Source organism: Heterocephalus glaber, unplaced genomic scaffold (assembly GCF_053883595.1).
Source record: "Heterocephalus glaber isolate CG9 unplaced genomic scaffold, H.glaber_assembly_v1.0 deba00001428, whole genome shotgun sequence".
Taxonomy (NCBI): Eukaryota; Metazoa; Chordata; class Mammalia; order Rodentia; family Bathyergidae; genus Heterocephalus; species Heterocephalus glaber.
In genome coordinates this window covers 1,451,972-1,473,512 of record NW_028258293.1, presented here as the reverse complement: position 1 = coordinate 1,473,512, position 21,541 = coordinate 1,451,972, and the positions used below count along the sequence as shown (strand labels likewise).

The window sequence follows — 21,541 nt, the reverse complement described above, 5'->3', positions numbered from 1 at the left end:
TGACCTGGCCACCGGAAGTCCCTAGCAGGCCCCAGAGTGGCCGCAGCACCAGCCTCAGGGAGTCAGTCCTGGGCCCCACAGCGCCTCAGGAGTGCTTGGGTCTTTCCACGCCCTGGAGCCCAGTCTGGCCCCATCCTCTGGGCAGCTTGGCCGGCTGGTCACACACGGGCTCGGGCAGGAAGCCAGGGGCCAGATCCCAGGCTCAGCTGTGTGCGGGCCCAGGCTGGTACCTGCATGGCATGGCTCCCACTGCATCCTCGGGGTCACCAGGCTCCACTTCCCCGGGCAGAGGCGTTTGGGGTTTCTTAGAAGATCTGCCAGGGCCTGGGCCACCAGCGGCAGACTGCACAGAACCTACAATTCAGTTCTTAAAAAAAAGAAAAAGCCCACAGTTACAAAGAAAAAGTTTGGAAACTACTGGAGTAAAACAAGGCCAGAAAGAGTGTGGGAATAGGAGTGGGGAGAGGCTCTTTTCTCCTGAAGACATCTTCATGGGGGAGAGCAGGTTCCGAGGAAAGGACATTTCTCATGGGCAGCCGTCAGGCGTGGATGTGGCCAGTGGGGCGGTCTTCCCTGGAAGACTGACAGGCGACGCTGGCCAGAGGGGTCTGAGGGAGACCAGCCAGTGGGGCAGGGGCTGTGGCACAGGAAGTGGCAATGGGGCGGTGGCTGGGCTTCGGGCCGCCCTGGACTGCCAGGGTGAGGGGCTGAAAAGGAACCCAGAGCCTTCCCTTCCCTCTGCAAAGGCCACAGGGAAAATGAGAAGGTTTTGTCAAGATAGCAAAGCCATTTCCTTTTTGTTTTGTTTTGTTTTTGAAACGGTCTCACTGTGTAGTCCAGGCTGGCCTTGCACTCACTATCCAGCCCAGACTGGCCTTGAACCTGCCTGGATCCTCCTGCCTCAGCCTCCCCAGTGCTGGGGTTACAAGCGTGCACCACCACAACGCCCGGCAGAGAAGTCATTCAACATAGGAACTGGACACTAAGTCAGCAAGGAGAGACTCTGTCGTCCCCCTGACATCAAAAGAAGTGGATGTGGGAGAACAGAGACCAAGCGCAGCGGGAACTCGGGCCATGGCCAGCCGTCCTCCAGCCCTCTCTGCCCGCCGGGGGACGCGGGGCGCACTCGGATCCGTGGCTCCTAATGGGTCCTTTGACTCCGCATTAAAATGGTGAGTGATGCTCAGATTGTGCAGCAGCGTCCAAACAAAGCCCTGGTGAGGAACTGACTCCATACGAGCCCTAACTGCCCAGACCTGGAAGACCCAAGCCCGCCAGAACCCGGACTTCCTTCCCCGGCAGGGCCGGCTTCCTCGGGCTCCCCGCGCCCACCCTGAGCCCGAGCAGCGGGGTGAGGGGCCGTGCCGTGGGTGCGGCAGCTGCAGAGCACCGCTGCCCCACACCCCGCTCTGGGACCTCACCTTCCTGCCGACATCTCCACGAAGCTCCAGGTCCCTCTCCTGGTGCCTCGGCCCTGCATTGATTTCAGCAGCACCGAAGTCCACGTGCATCTCGGACCGTGCGTCCCAGGAACTGCAGAAAGGCTGCCGCTGTGTATCTTGAAGTGACTTTAGTCGGAGGTAAAGAAGCTTTTAAAAGCCAAGAATACTTCAAAATCCAGAGGGAGGAATTGCCAGAAAAGTAAACCCAGGAAGCCTGATTTATCAGTTTCTGCCACCTCGGCGGACGGAGATTTTCAACTCCAGTCATAAAGCGCCCCCGCGTGGACACCGTTAAAAGTTCATCACGGCCTGGCCGTGGTCTCGGCGACTGTCACCAAAGCCTTACAGGTGCTCCTGGGGTGCAGAAGCCTGGCTTCTCCCACCCTATCCATAATTCAGTGAGAGCGGCGTCTGGGGCCTGAAGTCTGTAAATGTTAAAGTGGGATCTGCACCAGATCTCCCGCGGACGGAGATCCAGCAAAACGGGTTTGCGGCTGCCGCAGTGGGCGCCCACAGGAAAGCTTCCTGGTCCCCTGAGTTGTGCTCCTGGTTCCCCTCTGTGCTGATTACACTGAGTTGCTGGGCTCCCTGTTACGCCTGTCACTTAGATTCCAGAACAAATTAAGTTTGCTGAAGGGCCTGCTCTTTCTTGCTACTAAAATATTCATATCCACTCTAACAACCTGATAAAAACTGGCTAAAAGCCTTGCTGGTATCCCCAACAGGGAGTGCCATTTTTAATGAACCCACAGGCATCATAAATAAAAAATAGCCGGGTTAATAAAGAATTGATAGAGCCGCTCTGGGCCCAGAGAGCCGTTGGTGTGAAAGCCACGCGCGGCCTCGGGAGACACCCAGGCCTGGCCCCACCCCAGCGTGGACTCCAGCCAGGCAGCCGGCAGACTCAGGCCCTCTGGAGGAGGTTTCCCTAGGACCCCCAACCGCGGGTCTGGATGCGGTGGATGTGAAGGGCCTGCACGTGGTGCTGTGTGACTCCCGAGGACTCATCCCTCTCTGAGCCTCCAGACTCGTCCACTGCACAGCACATCCGCCTGGTCCTGTGAAGGACTCCAGAGGCTAAGGACACCACTTTCCTGCCTAGCTCCTGGTGACAACAGCCCTTGTCGTCATGGACTGGGCCTGTGGTGGGCAGACTGGCACAACCGTATGCCCCATGGAGCCCCTGGCCATGCACACATTGAGCCCTCGCCCCTGCCCAGGACCCGGTCCAGACGCTCCTCGCAGGCACAGCCCGCCTGTTCTCTCCAGCCTCAGCTCCGAAGGGGGTCTGGACCTTGACCCTGGCGAGTGGAGGGAGGCAGAAGAGGAAGGAGGATGAAAGGGCACACAGGCCCAGCACCGATCCCCTGTTCCGAGGTCCCTCCCGACCTCTAACCTCCCCAACGGCAGAGGCGGACAGACCCAGGGCTGCCGGGCTGGGCAGGCCGGTGTGTGACTTCCAGCAGAAGACTTCTAACAGAGGGATGGCCTGGAGCAGCCGCATGTCCTGAGCTGTCAGTACCAAGCCTTTGTCTTCCATCTCACCAGTTTCCTGTTCCTCCTGGTTTCATGGCCAGTTTTCAGACTCAGTTTTCTAGAATAGTAACATTCCAGCGTCCAGGGCGGGGTGCTAACGGGCGGGCGAGGGCCTGGAGCTGTTGTGGAAACAGATTTCTGGGGTTGGAGGGCCAGGATGGGCAGGTGGGAGCGAGCCAGGAGAAGGGGAAGCAGAGCATCGCCACACCCTGAGTGTATGCACCGCACCACTGCATCGCAAGCACACACTAAGAAAAACGGCGAGAAGAAAAAAGAAGCCCCACTTCCATATGTTACTAAAAAGGAAAGAAAAGAAACTGCCGTTCAAGTCTTCATCAGCTGTCTGTGTTAGAGGGAGACTTCATCTTGGAGCCAGTGCATATTCGTGGGGACAATGACGAGGTGGTGGCAGTGTGCGTTGTCCTTTTCTCCACCAGTCTGCCCTGTGTGATCACTGTGTTAGTAAACTTAAAAATGCCTGCCCCTCCCGTCACCAGGCCACATCCTGGGAGGCCAGGGTGTGAGGGGACCCGGGATACCCGTGACCTTTACCCCAAGCTGGTGCTGAACGCTTGGGGCATCGGGGTCTCCTTCAGCGAGAGACTCGAGGCTGCGGGGAGACGCAGGGTAGGAGGACAGCACTGCCTCCTCCTGCCGCCCGGGGGGAAGCAGACTGCCCAGCCCAGCCTCTCAGGCGGCAGACAGGACCGCCCAGGCTTCCTGGCGCTCGTGGGTCCTCACTACGATTCCACTCCTTCCCCCAGGGGGCCCACAAATTCCCTTTAAAAAATGAATATTTCCCCGAGAGGACTCAAGGGGATGCTCCACAGGGTGACCCCGACTTTCTCCCGGTCCAGGGTGGCAAGTGATGTCAGGGTTTCTCCTTTTTCACTTATCTGCATTTGCTATTCTTTCTGCAATGAGCACTGGAGAGTTTGTCTTCATTTTTAAAAGTCACGGTCTGAGAATCACCTTCAGCTAAAGGTGGAAGGGAGCGTCCTGTGAGCAGGAAACCAGACACCATTCCAGGCTCGGCCCGGGATGTGATTTCTTTAAGGTAAATAACAGAAGTTGACAACAAGGCGGGGACATCAGAGCCCCATGCAGAATGGAGCAGCCACCCTGCAAACCAGACAGCACTCCTCAATAAGCAGTCATGACGTCACCGCGAGGCCACTGAGGCTCCACTCAGGGCATTTACCAAGGGGAGGGAAGGACAACACACACAATGCTCAGACTCATGCACAGACGTTGGCGGCAGCATTATTCAGAGGATGAAAAAAATGAGATGTCCACAAGCAGATGAGTAAAATGTGGGCAAGCCACAGGGTGGAATATTATTTGACCATGAAAAAGAAAGAGGCCCTGAAACATGTTACCACACGGGTAGAACATGGGTGAGCCTTCCACTAGGAGAAAGAAACCATCCCAAAAGATGGCACACAGGGCCACCTCATGCACAGGAACTGCGTAGAGCAGGTGAACGGATCAGGCTGGAGCGGTCAAGCTGCCTGGCTCTGGAAGCTGGGCAGAGGGCACGAGGATCCTCAGGGGTGAGGTTGTGCCCGGAAGCTGATTGTGGAGGTGGTTGTGAGGACTCAAAGCCACTGAGTCGGCCGCTTGTGGAGTGAGCAGCGTGGTGTGCAGATTGCATCCTAGTAAAGCCGCTGCCCCACGTAGGAGCACAGCCAAGGTCTGCCTCGTCCGAGGAGGGCATGGCCAAGGGCGGCCGGGGAAAGGGGGGCCCGGGACCAGGTGACACCAGCCAGCCAGTGGCTCTGCAGATGGAAGGGGAGGGCCAGGCCCCGGGCACCAGGAAGTCTGGGTGGGACAGGCGGGCCCCGGACCCCAGGACCTGGGCCTCGGTTCTGAAATGCAGGCTGCTAGGCCCCAGCCAGGCCCGCAGATTCTGGGGCTGTGAGAGAGCCCAGTCCTGCAGAAAGGTCTCCTCCAACCTCTGCTCCTAAGCCAGGCACGGGGCCCTGGCCGGGTGACTGCCCATCTAGAAGTAGCTTTGGAAGAAGATAAGAATGAAACACATTTTTCAATTTTAAAAACATTTTGATGTCATGCAAAGAACGTACAAAGCCACCCCTCAGTAATGCGCGTCCGGTGCCTAGTGTTGCCAGAAGCTCATGCCTTTGGACCAGAGCAGTCTCAGCTTCAAGTCCCCCTGGGCTCTCCTAACCTGTCCCGAATCCCTGCTGCTCTGGGATTTGAGCCCTGTGGAGCCTTGCTGCTGCAAGCCAGGCGCCCAGTCACAGCGAGGAAATGTCACGGTGGACACGGAGACTCCCGCCCTGGGATCAGAGCTCGACTCCACCGGGGCCCCTTGTCACCATGTCACACAGCATTCTGCAAAGCAGCCTGCACCGGGGTCACGGTTGCAGTGAAGTGAACACCTGCAGGCAGGGCAGGATTTAAGGAGGCTCAAACTCGGGGACTGCAGGTCTTGAAACTCCAACATCCAGTCACCTCCCCATAAACCGACCGGATGCAAACAACGTCAGGCCATCACCATGCCCTTGGCTCTCCTGCAAGGACTTCACCTGCCCCTTCTAGGCTGCCGCTCACAGCCTTCCAGCCTGGGGTGAGGAGCCTTCTCTGAGCCCAGCTGCGACACAACGCTGGGCTTGGGGTCTGGAGTGAGGCCCCCAGAAACATCAGTAACAAACCTGCCGGAGCCCCCAGCCTCCCCTCTGGACCCACAGCAATTCCCAACTGACTGAGCCCCAGAGCTTGGACACCAGCTGTGCCCGCAGGCTGGGGTCAGGAAGGCGGTGTTGGCGGCCCTGGACCCACACCCGGGGGACACTGGCTCGCAGGCAGCGTAGGAGGAGCTGTCCCTCGGAGACACGTCCTGGAGTAGCGGCCCGTCCCAAAGGCCATGATCCATCAGTGCCCGCCAGCCTCTGTCCGGTCCGCACTCACATCCCAAAGACAGGGCGGCACGTCTACCCCACCGTCCACTTCTGGCCGCACCCACTCTGCAGGAAGCGTGCTCGGGCTGGGTTCTGGCGGTGTCCCGAGTCACGGGGGCCGCAGCAGCAGTACCACACTGCCCAGCGCCCTGCCAGCTCTGCAGGTTTCCCACCCAGAAACGCGGAGGGAGGGAGGCTGTGCTGTTGTCCACGCCCCTGCCCCTCCCGATGGTGCGATGGGACACACTGTGAGTGTGGACCAATAAAGAAGAATGAAAGAGAAAGAGGCGTCTGATCACTGATTACACAGGGAAGACGGGCACAGAGACGACTCGGCTGGAGGCCAGCAGGGCTGGACTTGAGCTCGGCGATCCAACACCCCCAGGAGCAGCTGCCTTCCTGTTTCTAACTCCTGGAGGGGGCGCATCCAACGCACAGCTAACCCGGAGGGTGGGAGCTGTTTCGGGCTCTCGGGCTAAGGCAGAGGCTCCTTTGCCCTGCAGTTCTAAACAGCTAGGACGCTGTTCGCCGCTTCCTCTCCCAGGACTCTCTCCGGAAGCCGGCGCCTGCCCTGGCTTCCTGGCTGGCCCTGCCTCCGGGCACTGACACCAAACTTTAACCAAATTGGCAGCGGCTCAGCAGACCTGCTGGACGGGAAAGAGCAGGCTGCTCAGGTCTGAAACGCCTGAGAAGGAGCAGCTCATCTCCGGGACGCCGCCTCTCCTGGGCCTGCGCATCAGCTGCCTCTCCATCTGTCTCCCAGTCTCTGAAAATCTGTCCTGAGGTGCTGCTGCTCACCCGGGAGGCAGGCCCGAGGCGGTGGAGCAGGGTCAGCTGGCTGGACTGTAAGGCGGTCACCAGAGGTCGCAGTGGAAGGAGGTGCGAGCATAATCACACTGGTCCCAGAGTGGAGGGACAGGGCATTTATGCCGGCAGGCTCTGGATGCCCGACAGCCAGCGGGTATAGAAAGACTCTCCCCTTGCAGGGAAAGCGCCCAGTCGCTGAGCTGATGGAGGCCCAGGAGCCCACAGGACAAGCGCACCCCAAAGCCTGTCCTGGCCTCTGTTCTCTGGATCACAAAGCATCCTCAGCGATGCACCTCCTGGCAGTGGACAGTGGCTCGCTGGCCTGCACCAAGGCCCCTCCTGGCCCAGCCCCACTTACCCATCTCGGCTCTTTCCTCTCCCCAGCTCTGCACCTAAGCAAGGGGCCGTGGTGCAGGTAACCACTACGCTGTCTTTCCTGTGGACAAGAGTGGGCTTTGCGGCTCACCTCCCTCAGGAGGCCATCTGCGAGCTGCTTTAACAACACCTCTGAGGTTGCATTCCCAAGACTGCTGTCCCCTCTCGGGAGGCCGCCCATCCGCGTCAGGAGCCCAGCTGGGTCTGGGGCTCGGCGCTCCTCCTAGAACTCAGAAACGTGTACATCTTCCCAGAACATCACACGCTAATGGTGGCGCCACTTCTCCTGTGTCCATGAGTTCTGATCGCATCCAAACGTCAGGGCTGGGTTGTCCCTGGGATCATCTTACAGATGTGGGAACCAAGCGGGGCGCCAGCGGAGGTGAGGGTGTCCCAGCAACCAAGGGAGTTGGAGGCCTCAGTCCAGACTTTAATCCTTCCCCCTCACACGCAGAGAGAATCCAGCCAGCTCCTCCCGTGGCTGCCCCCTCTCCATTCCAAGTTTGGTTTTCACCTCTGCTTCACAAGCTCAGAACCGCATTCTGCTGGAAACGTGGAGAGGAGGCAGGCTGCTGTCGGCGCCCACACAGCCCTGTGAAGACGTGTGGCGTCCGCCGGGGGCCCAGTTACCTGAGGATCCTCCATGCCCGGGAAGGGGCTTCACCCAGTGTTCTCCAAGCAGCATGTGTGTCTGTCGGAGAGCCGCCTTTAACGTGTGCCTCCTTCTTTTCTTTAATTCACTTTTCCTAACTCTCTTGATAAAAAAAAATAAATAAACACTTGGTTCAATCTCAACCCAAGCAAAAGAAATAAATTATAATCCAAGAAAATATAGGTGTGGCATGTTCTTATATTCTTTCCTGGCACATCGAAGGTGAATGCATAATGTTCCTTCAAAGGTTCACATATCTCTCACAGTCGCTCCATGTGCTTTCTCACACGCACACAGCACAGCAGGAGACCGGGTTTTGTTCCAGAGCCTTCCCGATTCCCTCCCGGCGAGTCCCCGGTGCTCTCCCTCCTTGTGCGCCTATTTTTTCTGCAATGCCCATCAGCCATAGCACAAGCAGACCCCACACCACAGTGTCTCCTTACACAGGGCTTCTCTTTCGGCCCGAGATCCCTGTGCCTTTCACATGTCTGATCTGTGACTGTGTTTGAAAGAATCCTTTACCCTAATGCTCTCCACCGACTATTAATAAATTACCAACAAACAGCAAAAATAATTACCCTTTCACCTAGGAAAACACTGATGACTGCATCTTAATGGTCCACGGTGACAAACAGCTCCACCAGCGTAATGGATGCAAACGCGTAACAGGATTGGGTGAGTAGTTCCACACAAGGTGTCACTTGTCACATAAATTACACTGCTCCTATTAGCTGCTTAATTCATAGATTTAAAAATTACTTTCCTTTCATGATACCTGCCTCCTTCCTCCATCTCCTCAGGAAGGCAGAGCCGGCCCACAAAACCGCCAAGGAATGAAGGCCCCAGCAGCACATTTCCTGTAGGTCGAAGATTCGGCCACTCTTGATGGACTGAGGTCGGCCAAAGTCAGCCACAGACTCAGAGGAGGAGGGGCACCTGCGACGGCCCAAGGCCCGAGCGTGGACGCATGGTGGGCAGGACTGCAGCAAGTGTGCCGAGCCTGACGAGTGGTCAAGCTGGGTGCTGCCGGCCATGGGGAACCGAGAGGTGGGTGGCCTTTCACGTCCAGCCAGAAGGGGTCGAGCGGAGGCCGCACCTCTCCCTGTGCTCCAGGGTCTTGGGGCTGCTGTGGTCGTGTCGGGAGCTTGAGGTGCTGCAGGGTGACCTGGTTTGAGTCACAGCTCCTGCATCTTGGAGATGGTTTGTCCATTCCCTCTTCTTAGGGTAATAAACCAGAGCTGACCCAGTACCCGCCACTTACCCGGCCTTCTCCCAAGGTCTGACCCGGACGTCACCTTCCTTCCCCTGGGGAGCCTGGGCTCCTTTGCCCTGTTAGCTCCAAGAACTTGAGCAAGTTCTAGCTCTCCCCGGCCTGTTTCCCCCTTTGTTGAGTGGTGTGTCTCTCGGCTTTGTGTTGCTGTGACAAAATTCCTGGGAACAACAACTTACAGGCAAAGACTGCCCCTGCCTCACGGGGCTTTCAAGGCTGTGGTGAGGCGGAAATATCATGGCGGAAGGCGGGTGGAGCAAAGCCACACACCTCACCGTGGCCTGGAGCCAGTCAATGAGAGAGGCTGCGTAGGCCACCACCTGACAGCCAGGGACTGGGCCACCCCAGGCCCTGGTGCTCCTGTGACACCAGCTGTAGCCCAGGCACTGCACGTAGAGCTCGGGATTTACTGCTTCCCCTGCCAGGTTTCCATCTGGCCTTGTTCGAGTCCGCCTTGCAGTGCACCTCTCTGTCCTTTGGGATTGGGAATGTTTGCTCAGTGCAGTCATATGTGGGAAATATGCACTTGCTTTTGAATCTTACAGGGCTCACAGCTAAGAGTCATTGAGTCTCAGAGGAGACGTGGAATTGGCTCTTGAGCCACCCTGGAGCTGCGAGTCTTTGGTAATGTAGAGCCACTTCGCGTGCTTAGCACAGTGAGACAGATGTGGGCCTTTGGGAGCAAAGGACGAGTTCGGGGCTACACCTGGAGTGTGTGGATCCTGAGTGCCTGGCTTCATCAGGGATTGATGGATCCATGGCAGGCCTAGGAGACAACCAGGCGGCCTAATTCGAGGGAGCAGGCCACAGGGATGTGACCTTGGGGACCTTGTCTGGTCCGTCCCTTCCTCTCTGATTTTCTTGCTCTCTCTGCTCCCTGGCTTCCAGCAGATGAGCTGCTTTCCTCCACCAACCCGTTCCGCAATGATGCTTCTGCCTTCCACAGGGTCCAGGGTAGCAGAGCCAGCTAACCATGGACTGGAACTTCTGAAACCGTGAGCCCAAATGAACGTCCCCTCTCAGGTTGTCCAGTTGTGGTGTCTCGTCATGGAGGGCACATGCTGGTGAGATGGACAAAGAATGATAAATCAGTTTCCACACACATGCCAGCCCTGAGCCGTCTGGGCCCTGTGTGCGTGGGTTCTGAGTGGCACTGGCCAGGGCCATCTGGGTCAATGATGCCTGCCACGGCAGACACAGAGCAGGAGCAGCCAGGCCAGCTCTGGATGGACGCGTCTCTACGTCCTCCTCCTGCTCGAACCATTTGAATTCATGGTTCTAGCAAAACTCTTCACTCAGTGCGTCTCCTCCTGGTAGAAAGAGAATGGGATCCGCTTTGGAGCAGGGATCTCACTTCTGCCACGGAGTGCATGTCCTCTGACAAGTGCTGTCATCCATGCTGTCGCGGTCATGTGCAGGTGCAACCGAAGGCCCGCTGGTTCTCTCTGCCCCGAGTCCTGGTGGATGTGGGCACCCGGCTCGCACTTGGTCAGCCCAAGGCGTCTGGGCATCCTCCTCCCCCTCAGCCACCAGCCCCAAACTGCGTTAACCACGTCTCCCCACTCCAGACTCATTGCTCAAATACATACTCATGATGAGGAGGAGTTACCATAATTTTCTCAAGGGACGAGCTTCTCCAAGAAATATCATTTAAAATTTGTATTGTAGAAAATCACAAAAATATGCACAGACGGGGCCTATGGTAATGAGCTCTCGAGGGTCCATCGCCAAGCTTCGGGGCCGACCCACATGCAGTGAGCTGGGCTTCACCCAGGCCCTCACCCACTGTTCCCTCTTCCAGCCAACCCGGATGCTTTTTAGAAGGGCATCCCAGGCGGGTGTGGCATCTGCCTGTGACCCCAGCACAGAGGGAGGCTGAGGCAGGAGGACTACTAGTTCCAGTCCCACCTAGGCAAGCTAGTAACGAGACCCTGTCTCAGAATTAATATTTTTAAAGAAGACTGGGGATGTAGCTCACTGGTACAGCATCCCAGTACCACCACCACCACAAGACAAAAAGCAGACCCTAGACTTTGTCTCATCTCGTCTGTTAATTTTTCAGACTCTATCTCTAAACACTAGAGATTCTCTTTTAGAGTATTTGCTTCTAATCAGATGATATGGCAACAGTGAAACACGAGTAGAACCTTTCTCCTTGCATTCCTGAATAACATTCTGGAGAAGTCACTAGCAAGTGTATGTATTAAAATAATAACAGGAGGCTGGCCGGGCGGCCACTGGGGGACTATGGTATGCGTGATTTATTGTAGCTACACAAAGCGAGTTACTTCATTCCTTCTGATATTTATGACACTGTTAAAACACTGAACACATCAACATCAAAATTAATCATGAATAATATTTAATTAGTGCTTGACAAGGGTCAATTTGGCAACTCTTTTTGTTCTCTCTCCTCCCCCCGCACAGAAAAATAGCCATAAACTAAAGTGTTTTATTTTCCCATCTGCTCCTGGTAAAGCGCATCCCCGAACGGCTAGCTGAGTTGCCACCTCCTGAACTCTCCTCTGCCCAGGTAATTGGACTCAGATGCCGCCAGGACTGTGACGATAAATCAAGTCCCAGCGTCGCCAAGGGCCAGTTGCCCTTTCTTGGGACGGCCTGGAGCAGGCAAGACCCGGGTCCCCGCCCGCAGAGAGCCGCTTCGCCCGGCCGCACGGCCCCTCTTTCTGCCCACCCGCCCCCGAACGGCACTGAGGAAGCCTTCACTCTTTCTGGACAAAAGCAGCCCGTGGGTGCACGAGGACCAACTGTGTCCAGAGGTGTGCGGGCAGGAGCCGGGAGGCTGTGGCCACGGCCTGGATGGCAGGGTCAGGCCTGGGTCCCAGGCTGGGGGGGCCCTGCACCCCACTTCCCAAGCAGGACACTGTGCTCCTGGGGAAAGGTCGGCAGAGCTCTCCGTCCGGTCCGTTGTTCTGCAGCAAGATGTGCTCTCATTTAATTCTAACCCTCAGCAGAACCTGCTCCAGTTGACCTGATATTCTACACCGTGGGCCAAGGCTTCCGGGTCCTGGAGGTCTGAGCGGAAGTGCTACCCAGGTGTTTGTGGCCTAGAGGGAGGGTCTGTCAGGGACCCTTTCTTCAGGTCTGACTCAAGGGAAGCCACGGGGCCGGAGCAGCCCGGGCACACACTCTGAGCTGGCGGCTGTGGGGCGTCCCGAGCGCCAAGCCCGCCCTGGTGCCCCCGAGGCTGTGGACTTCACTCGGATGCAGTAGGGGTCCCACGGCCCAAACTTGCGGGCTGCTGGTGGTCTGTACTCGGTCTTCTGTGCTCATAACTGCAGGAACTGGCACCATCACACCCTGTGTGAGACTTCACGCATCGCCTCCACATCTCGCTCTGATATCCTGCTTCCATTTGGCCTTTCTTACTCCATTGTAAAGATGAGAAAAAGAAGAAGAAAACAAGGCTTAGAAAGACAAGCAGCTTGCCTGGGGTCACGCGGGGAGGTCCTCTGACCTGGGCCCCCTCTCCGCCCTCTGCCATCCCTGACCTGGAAAGCCAGGCAGCTGCCTCCTCCCAGGGGCGCAATGCTCCTCCACGTTGAAACTCATGCCCCCAGCAGGTGCCAGGTGGGTGCTGCATCGATCCGGGCCCTGGAAGGGCACAGATAATTCGAATTCACCTGAAGCCCTGGCAGAGACCACCGGACACAAAACCCATGAGGCAGAGAGAAGAGAGGGTGGCATCCGCAGCTGCACGGCTCTGCAGGACATGGGCCAGTCTGTCAGGAGAAGCCCAGCTCCCGGAGATACCACTGGGGCACAAACTCTCACGCTCGCCTGCAGGCCCAGTGCCGAGCGCCCTCCTCACGCCTGGGGAGACAAGGTCAGCAGATCTTGTTGCTGCTTTGCCAACATCTCCACTTGCGACTGGACAGCTCGCTGAACAAACCAGTGACTACGAGATCAGTAAAGGGTGCGGTTGGCATCGAGGAGGGGCCGACACAGAGGGCAGCCCAGTTCCCACCGAGAGCCCATCCACCGGGGTCTCCAGCTCCCAGATACCGTCTTCCGGTTCTGCTCACATCAGAGCAGGTCAGCCCACCGAGAACCCCACATGGGACATTTCCCAGACCTGCCTGGCTATGCAAAGAGTGGGTGCTTCAAAACAGCAATCGCTGCCAAAGCTTAGAGTCATACAAGGCCTTGAAAGAGAAAAGAAGAAAGAACAAAAGTCTAGACTGCCAAAAAATAATAATAAATTGGCATCGTTGTAAAATTGTGTTGTGCAGCGAGAACGCAAATGTTATTCATGTCCGGGAAGGGCTGGCCTAGGGGGTGATTTACGGGCACTTCAATCGCAGTGCAGGAAGAAAGTGGAAAGTTAGGGTGAGGGGTCATGGAATCGCCGAGAGTCAGCTTCAGGGTAAAGTGAGGAACTGGAGGAAGGAGCACACAGTTCACCAGCCGTGCTAGGTTAGGGTCTGGCCCTGCTGCGAACAAATGCAGAAAGGCATTTGAGGCTGGGTTTGCTGCTTAGGGCATTTTGTTCTCAGCCTCGGAAAGGAGAGGCATTTTCTCCTCACAGAGCACTGGTTACGGGTGAGAGAGGCAGCGCCACGGGGCTGGGATGCCTCCCAGATGAGGGGAGAGGCTGGTGCCGGACATGGGGAACGTGGGCACAGGCAGGGGCAGTCCCGGGCTGCGGGGCGCGGTCCTGGCAGACCGGACACCCCGAGGGCACTGGGCCCGCAGTGCGTGGGGTGCCAAGGGGGGTGGGGCCGGGTGCTGGCTCAGCATTCCGCTGCTGACCCGACCGACAGGCTCCCCCTCCTGTGTGTGCAGTGCCTGGCTGCTTCCTTCTCCAGGTCGGGCGTGTGATTCCCAAGGAGCCACTAGAGGCCGGAGGTCTGGGATGCTCTGGGAATTACAATCCCCAAATCTGCCTGGCGGCCCCACCATGGAGCAACAGCCAAGGCACCGAAGGCCCTGCGCTCCTCCCCTCAGAAGGAGCCAGGCGGGGCCAGGACGGAGGGAGGCGGAGGACCAGGCACTCAGAGACCCGTGTCTGTCCCAGCGTGCCACCTGCTCCCCCGGCCCAGGACACAAGCTCCCCACCAAAGGGCCCCTCCCCTGCACACACCAATGGTGGCCAAGGGAAGACCGAAGTCCGGGCAGCTGTGCCCACCACTGCGACGCTGGGGAGCCACAGTCACAGCTGGGGCCTGGGCCTCTGGGGACAGGGGAGGCTTGTCCACCTCTGGCCTCCACAGGCACGCTTGCTGCCAGAAAGCCAGCACCTGCTGGCCCCCATCCTCCACCGCCCGCCCCGCCTTGACCAGGGAGAGGCCCGCGGCCCACGCGCCCTGCAGGGATGTCGCTGTGCACCGACCGGCTGCGGGGGGCAGAGGCGACTTCTGCTCTGCTTTGGAACTGGGAGGCCGGAGCCCAGGCCAGGAGGGCTCCGCGCTGCCACAGGAGCCTCTGCAGGCCGCTCTGAGCCAGCTCCACCCGAGACAGCGAGGGCGGACCTTCCGCTTCCTGGGACCCACACCCTCGGGACCCACCTGGAGTCTCAGGTGAAAGTACCCCGCTGCGCTCAGTCCTCCTCCATCGTGCAGCCTGCGGGGCTCCGTGCCATGCAGTCCAGGGTCCTGGTCCCCAGGGCGCCTGGCATGTGACAGACCCTGACTGCACACCGGGGTCTGGGGAGAGCCGGGCCGGGAGCCACAGCTCAGCTTCTGCAGGGCGCACACACTGCACAGGCCGGGCGGCCCACAACTTCCCCCTTCTCCCTCTGCAAGACCCTGCGGGAGGAGCCCTACAACCCCAAAAGGACCGCGCTGCCACGCCTGCAGCCCCAGCCAGCCACACGCACCTGTGACCTCACCGCTGGAGCTTCGCTTCTCTCTGCCGACGGAAGCCCCCCGAATTCCCTGCGGGCCTCCCGAGACCTCCCAGCCCAGGGCAGTTCTGGGCCCACCTCTGCGGCTCCACAGCCCGAGAGGCGGGTTTGTCTGAGGCCCGAGGACAGCTGAGCCCAGGCCCTTTGCACGGAGTCCCTCTCACCGGCAGGGTGCTGGCTGGGGAGAAAACTCCATGCTGCTCCAGTCAGGTCCACCCGAACCCCTTCTCTCCCGGCCTCAGTCCTCTCCATGCACTGGGGGCAGGTGAGGGACTGGTGCAGGTGAGGATCCTCTCTCAGCATCCACTTCCTCCCCACAGCTGGGACCCAGGGAGGGAGTGGGCTGAAGCTGGGGGCGACAGCCGGGCGGGAGGGCAGATGCACCCAGTGCATCCGGCTCCTGTGCGGTCCTGGCCGTGGGAACTGACAGCACCAGGCCTCAGCTTCCCTCTGTAAAACGAAGACAGTGGACAACGGAAAACCACTGCAACTGGAAGGCTGTGGGGTTCTAAGGAGAAAATCCCCTGGAAAATGGCTTAAAGTTCAGAAGCGCAATCATAAGGACGCGTTCCCGACATATCACCCTGACCTGGTCTGTCACCCTCGGAGGCCCGAGTCACACCATGTCCCTGCAGACCCAGGGCACTGGCACCACACCCAGTCCAGCCCTGGCTGGGTGGCTGCTGTCCTAGGCCGAGCCCTGGGTGAGGGGGGTGGCGAGGTGCAGGGGCCCTGGAGCTCCTGGGCGGCAGTCGCTGGGGAAAATGGAGGCAGCAGGGCTCAGCCCTGGCCAGGGACGCAGTAGGCAGCAGGTTCTGCCAACCTCAGATGCAGCTGTACGGCTGCTGTCCCACCACCACCAGTCAACAGGGAGGGCCCTGGCCTGCTGGACTCTCGGCCCCCCGGCCCTCCAGGAGCCCTCAGCTTTACCCCAGGTCCACTGAAAACAGGCCAGTGGCGGGGGTTCTGAGCCGCACGGCCCAGAGGCCCTCACAGCAGAGGGCGATGGCTGGGCTGCACCAGCCACGCCAGTCCTGGCCCCTCGGGCCTCGTGTGATGGGCCTGTTTGTTTTTCTGTGTCAGCGTGGTTTACTGTGAAGGAAGCTCAGTGCCGCTGACTTTTCCTGCCGTCAAAGCTGCTGCACCGTTAATGGCCTTCACCTAGCAGGGGGCTCCTAACCAACGTAACCTGAAAAGGCCTCAGTCTGTTATTTTTCCAGCAGGAAAGGCACAAAACGGATGCAATAGCTGCTTGTCATCCTTCAGGAAGAAGAAAAACAGACAGATTCTGCCCAGTAGGTGCTCAGTAAACGCACCTTGGATTCCCAAGGCTAAGCTCCCGTGCATCCGAATAGCATGCTGAGCTAAGGCCCGGCCCGGCCCCGCCTCTGCAGCTCCCGGCTGCCTCCCGCAAGGAGGACGCTGAGGGGAGAGGAGCTGCCCGCCGCAGCCTTGCAGCCGAGCCCGGTTTACACGCGCACGGAAAGCAAGCGTGCTGCTGGCCGCAGGGAGGGAGACCAGACGTCCCGCCCTCTGGAGGTTTCTGTCCTCTGCCGCCCCGCCCCCGCCACTCCTGTCCCTCCCGGGTCCCCCACGAGTTGCCGTCCCTGCGACCGGCACAGGCGATCTGCCGGCCAGCAGGAGTCGGCGCAGTGCCCGGCGCTGAGCGGCGTGGGAAGCGCCCCACGCTGCAGCCCCACGGCGCCCCCACCCGCTGCCCGCACATGCGAGTCTGCTGTCAGATTTCAGACCCGCTTGCCCAGCTGTGCTGCCCCGCACTCCCAGAGAGAGGACTGCATTTCGGGCCAGTTCCGCCTCGCAGGTCGGCATCTTCTGCTGTCACCGTCGTGGTCAGGTCAGCGTCCGGCACTCTGCGCCTCTCCCCTGCAGGCCGCGCTGTGCCCCTCGGGGGCTCCCTTGCCGGGCCGCCCTCTGGGGCGGGACAGCCAGCGAGAGCCCTGCACCCCGTGTGGCTCGCTCCCTCCCTGCCGTCCAGCTCCAGCTCCGCCCCCCAGCGACAGGTGCGCCAGTCTCAGACCCAGCGATGGCCAGGAAGAGGAACCGAGCCGTTTCCTTTGTCATGGGCCAGAAGCCGCTTCTCCTCCGGCAGTCTGTGTGGGGGTCGCCTCCTGCCTCCCCTGTAGGACCCAGGGACACCAGGAGCCTGGCCCTGTCCTCTCCTCCCGAGCGAGTGAGCGGAGGCCGGTCCGACCTGTGTCCACACACGGCTCCGGGCACCTGTGTGAAGCTCCCGGGCCACAGACGCAGCTTTAGTTGTTTTCGGCCCAAGTCTGAGAAGGAGAAAATTAGACCGGAGCAAGGAGCACAGCCCACCCACACTGCCCGCAGAGCTCCCTCGCCCAGCAAGGTGCACACACCGGGCTCTGCCCGCTACACACAGGGTGACAGGCGGGCTGAGCTCACTCCGCAAGGTGCACAGAGCCGGACAAAGGCCGGCATGACCCCGGCTCCGGACAGGACACGGAAGCTGGCAAGCTTCAGCGACTCCCCCTGCTGGCCAGGCACGGGGCAGTGACGGAAAGGTCATCTGACTTCTGTGCCAGGCTCCTCCTGCCTGGCCCCGCTATACCCAAATGTGTCCGTGGTTTCCCGACAGCTCCGGGACACCCACTGGACCCCACTGTCCATCTCTGACATTGCCACACCTCTGTCTGTGGCGAACACACTGGTCCCTCATCTTCCAAAGCCTCCTCGTCAGACTCCTGGTCTTAGGGCTGAAAATCCAGCTGCTTATTCTAGTTTTTGGGCCAAAAGCAGTGGTCCTCATGGAGGCTTCATTGCTTTGAAATGGGTTATCGGGTCAGAATCTGATGTCAGCCACACCACAGCCTGTGTTCAGCCAGACCAGCCCTTGGTTAAAAGATTATCCTGCTCCCCACAAGACAGGCTGTTCTGAAAACCCACAACATTGTCTTCATCGATCCCCTGCCCGTCTCCATCCGTCCACCCAGTGCTCTGCCAGGCTGCCAGCCTCCCACATCCACTTCCAGCTCCAAATCTGTTCCTTCTGGGCTCCCTGGAACCCTTCAGCGTATCTGAAACACATCGGCTTTAATTAAAAAGCTACGGGTCCTGTGAATTCCCATTAAGCTGGCGAAAGAAATCTGGATTAAAAAAAGGTTCACACATTCAGATGCAGCTGTTCTGAACACTGCGTGTGCAGAAAACTACTTAAGCCATGAGAAGAGCTGCCTGCTGGAAACGCCCGCCCATGCTGGTAAGCGCCTTCACGCGTAGGAGGCGTCCGTCGGGTTCACACGCACCCAGTCAGCCCAGAGAACTCAGCTGGACATGAACCGCACCTGCCACCCCCTGTTGTTGTGGAAACAGACACTGGCAGGGCCTGGCAGGGCGGTCAGAGTGAGACAGCAAGGGACTAACCCACGGTCGGGCGGGGCCTGAGCCCGCTGTTACCAGGACCACCACTTCCGAATTAGGACTCTGCAGGCTCAAATGACGCAGCGTGACACTTGGAGGTCCAGAGCTCTGCTGCCCCCGTTCTCTCCAGCCACACCCTCTGCCAGAGGCTCTAAAGCCCAGAGAAGACTCCTGCAGCTTCCTGAGCACTTGGCCCGAGTCCCCTGGAAGCACCGGGCATAACTTTTCCTATTCAACTTAGTTATCTTCAGTGCGCATTCCAACTCCAGGTAGTTTCTCCAAGAGCAATTTTTTTAAAAACAAGTAAGGTCTCACTATGTAATGTAGGCTGGCCTTGAACTCACAGTGATCCTCCTACCTCGGCCTCCCAGGTGTGGAATTGCAGGCATGCACCACCATGCCTGGCTCTTCCAAGAACAATATTTAAGCAGACCTATACAGTGCAGAGGAGGTCACCAATGAGAAGTGCAGAATTAATATAATCACTTCTCACCCTACGTGGGTGTGCCGGAGGGGTGGCAGAGGTGGGGAGCATACAGAAACAGGGTGTCGTTCAGCGGCTGGGCACTTGTTTGAGGGCAGCAAGGAGACCCTGACAGACCGTAGACCTGGGCCTGGAACCCCAGGTGCCTGCTGCGTCAAAGGCAGGGCTGTCCTTCACCCGCGTTTGTAAGTGAGCTCTGCCCATGATTGCTCTGGAACACACTGAAACCCGCTCACCGCAGGGAGCCGCTCCGGGGTTGCACCTGGCCCAGCCGAGAGCCGAGCCAGGGCTTCCTGTCCAAGCGCAGTCACCTCTGCCCGGCTGGCTTTGGTCTCCTGCACACCCCGCTGGTCTGTTCACCGGGAAAAGGCCTTGAGGACAGGGTTCGGCGTGCCTGGGCTGGGAGCACCAGCCCGTAAGCCTCGGGACAAGACCCTGCCATGCCATCCGGCTTCCCCCAGCTCGGAGCTCTTCCTCCTGCCTCCCCGGGGCTGCGGAGCACCAGCCAGCGCCTCCTCCGCACACACAGGCTTCCCCGAACGAAGCTCTTGGCCGTGGGAATCTTAACTGCAGCTCTCTTGTGAGATGAGCACTTTCCATTACGCTTCGGAGTTACTCGAATGTATGCCTCATCTCGGGTGCAGGCCTTCAGCTCCTTCCTCGCCTGCCTGTGTCCAAGCCCAGCCACAGACCAAAGGAAAATGGCAGACACCGCAGAGCGCCACAAGAGGGCGCAGTCGAGCCGCTCTTGGCGTAGTCGCCCCAAGACCAGCAGTTCTAGAATTGAGACTTTTTCTCCCCAGAAAGAGTCCCTGTAATTTGCATTAAAGTAAATCTGGATGCATTGCGTGTGGTTGGAAATTAGGTATGTTTGCAAATATACATGCATCGTGGATGTTGGCATGGAAATAGGACTAATACAGTGAAGTTTCTAAGGTACTCAAACAGGATACATATGATCCACTTTTGGTAAAATACCTGTTCTTAAATATTCATGGGGAAAAGGGTCTGGGAAAAAATCCACAAAAGATGTAAGCAGCTGTTATCTCTCAGTGGGATGGAGCCTAAGTGGAGATTTCCCCTTCCACTTTCCATCTTTCTGGATTTTATATAACCAGACGCGTTTTTTCCCAGTATGGGGCTGAAACCAGGGCCTCTCCAATGAGCTGCAGCCCCAGCCTTTTTTCCAGGTTTAATTTTGAGTTAAAACTTTTGATCCTCCTGCCTCAACCTCCTAGAGTGCTAGGATTACAGGTGCAGATGCCACCATTAACAGCTCAATCTCATAATCAGAAAACCAAGCTGTTTATTTAGAAAATCTCAAAGCGAAGTGTTTGGTTGGTCCCAATGCCACTTCACCTCAGTCCCACGTCAGTAAATGCACCACCCGGGGTCTTCCTGATACATGGAAGCTGAACCCCAAACTCTCTTGTTCTCTCATCTTAGGCTGTCCCTGGGAAGGAGGAAATGCCTGGCAGTGCCATTGGTTAAGCAGTGGATTTTAAAAAAAAAAAACTTAAGTATTTATGTCCTAACAATTTAGTAGCTACTTGAAAAATTAATGCCCGTAAATTTCAGCAAACAGTATTTATTGCATTCTGAGCTCATCGCAGCAACTCCCGGGGTGCAATTCCACTGCGGGGCAGGGTAGAGCCTGCTCGGACCCTGCGAGACTCATTCTCTGGTCCACACTGACTTCCATGAAGTGTCCAGAGTTTTTCAGGGCAGCCCTGAGAGCCCAGCTTGGCAGAGATGCTTGGCAAAGCAGGCACCACGAGCTGCAGGTCTCGGGTGTCCCCGACGTGGGCAGCAGTGTGAGTGCAAACTGTCTCCCAGCACCCTGTGAACACACCGAGGAGGCACAGGTGCCCAGCACGGAGCTGCCTCCCGGGAGGCGGCAGGGGGAGGTAAGTGATGGTCAGGAGCTCGCCCGGTCCAGGGGCTTCCCTTCCTCTACACTGGGTTCTTCTTCTGAGGAGGAGGAGGGTGTGGGAGGGGCAGAGAGGACACTCTGGGGGTTGCATCCCCAGCCCACCAGCAGCCTCTTCTAACCCGACCCTTTCTCCAACCTGTGTGCCAGCTGCACCCCGAGTGGACCCTTCCTGGCCAACTTCCTGCTTGGTGGAGTCCAGGCCTGGGTTTCCAACCGACCTACAGACCCAAATTCTGAAGCCTAGACCTGGGAGGCACCAGGCCGAGGGCCCTTCCTGTCCAGAGTCAGCAGGGTTTCCTCTGCCAGGAGCCCCGGAGCCTCCCCGGGAGCCTCCGCCCACACAGGGCTGCTGGCCATGCCGCAGAGGCAGGATCACAAGCTCTCTCCCGAAGGCTGCCCTCACGTCTGCAGGGAGGTGGAAGCACACCCAGGAGGAAGGGGAAGGAAGCCCTGAGCTGAGCTGCCACGCCCGGGCACAGGCGGCCAGGTGGCCCTGTCTGGTCCGTGTGCCCCAGAGCAGCCTCGTTCGCAGAGCAGACCCGTGTCGCGGGGAGCGAGGGGCTGCTGTCCAGTGGGCTCACAGCTTCCGTTCTGCAGAGGGCCCTGGACGGGCAGCGGCGCCCAGCATGGGGCGTCCCTCAGAGAAGGGGGCTGTTTGGAGGGGAGGCCCGCCCGCCGGAGCAGCGGGTACCGAGGACAGAAGCCGCCCCACCCGCCTCGGGGGGCGGGGAAGGTGACACCCAACCCCTCCCCTCCCGTCACTCCAGTGCCTGTCTCGCAGGATAGAAACCCGAGGCTCAGCAGGTGGCTGGAGGAGAGGGCAGCTGCAGTGCGGGGTCTCGCCTGCCTGGCTCCC

At 58.7% G+C, this 21,541-nt stretch overlaps 1 protein-coding gene across 1 annotated transcript; it reads right to left on the bottom strand.

Annotated features, from left to right (window-relative positions):
- Positions 1–11,263: 11,263 nt before the first annotated feature.
- On the bottom strand, positions 11,264–21,042 carry LOC147827958 (uncharacterized). Its single transcript, XM_087212023.1, has 5 exons — positions 20,943–21,042; positions 18,989–19,104; positions 17,294–17,380; positions 12,516–15,026; positions 11,264–12,388 (listed from the first exon to the last, which is right to left on the bottom strand). The coding sequence occupies exons 1-4, from the start codon at positions 21,040–21,042 to the stop codon at positions 14,019–14,021; spliced, it is 1,311 nt and encodes a 436-aa protein (XP_087068149.1). The 3' UTR covers positions 11,264–12,388; positions 12,516–14,018.
- Between the last annotated feature and the right edge of the window lie 499 nt (positions 21,043–21,541).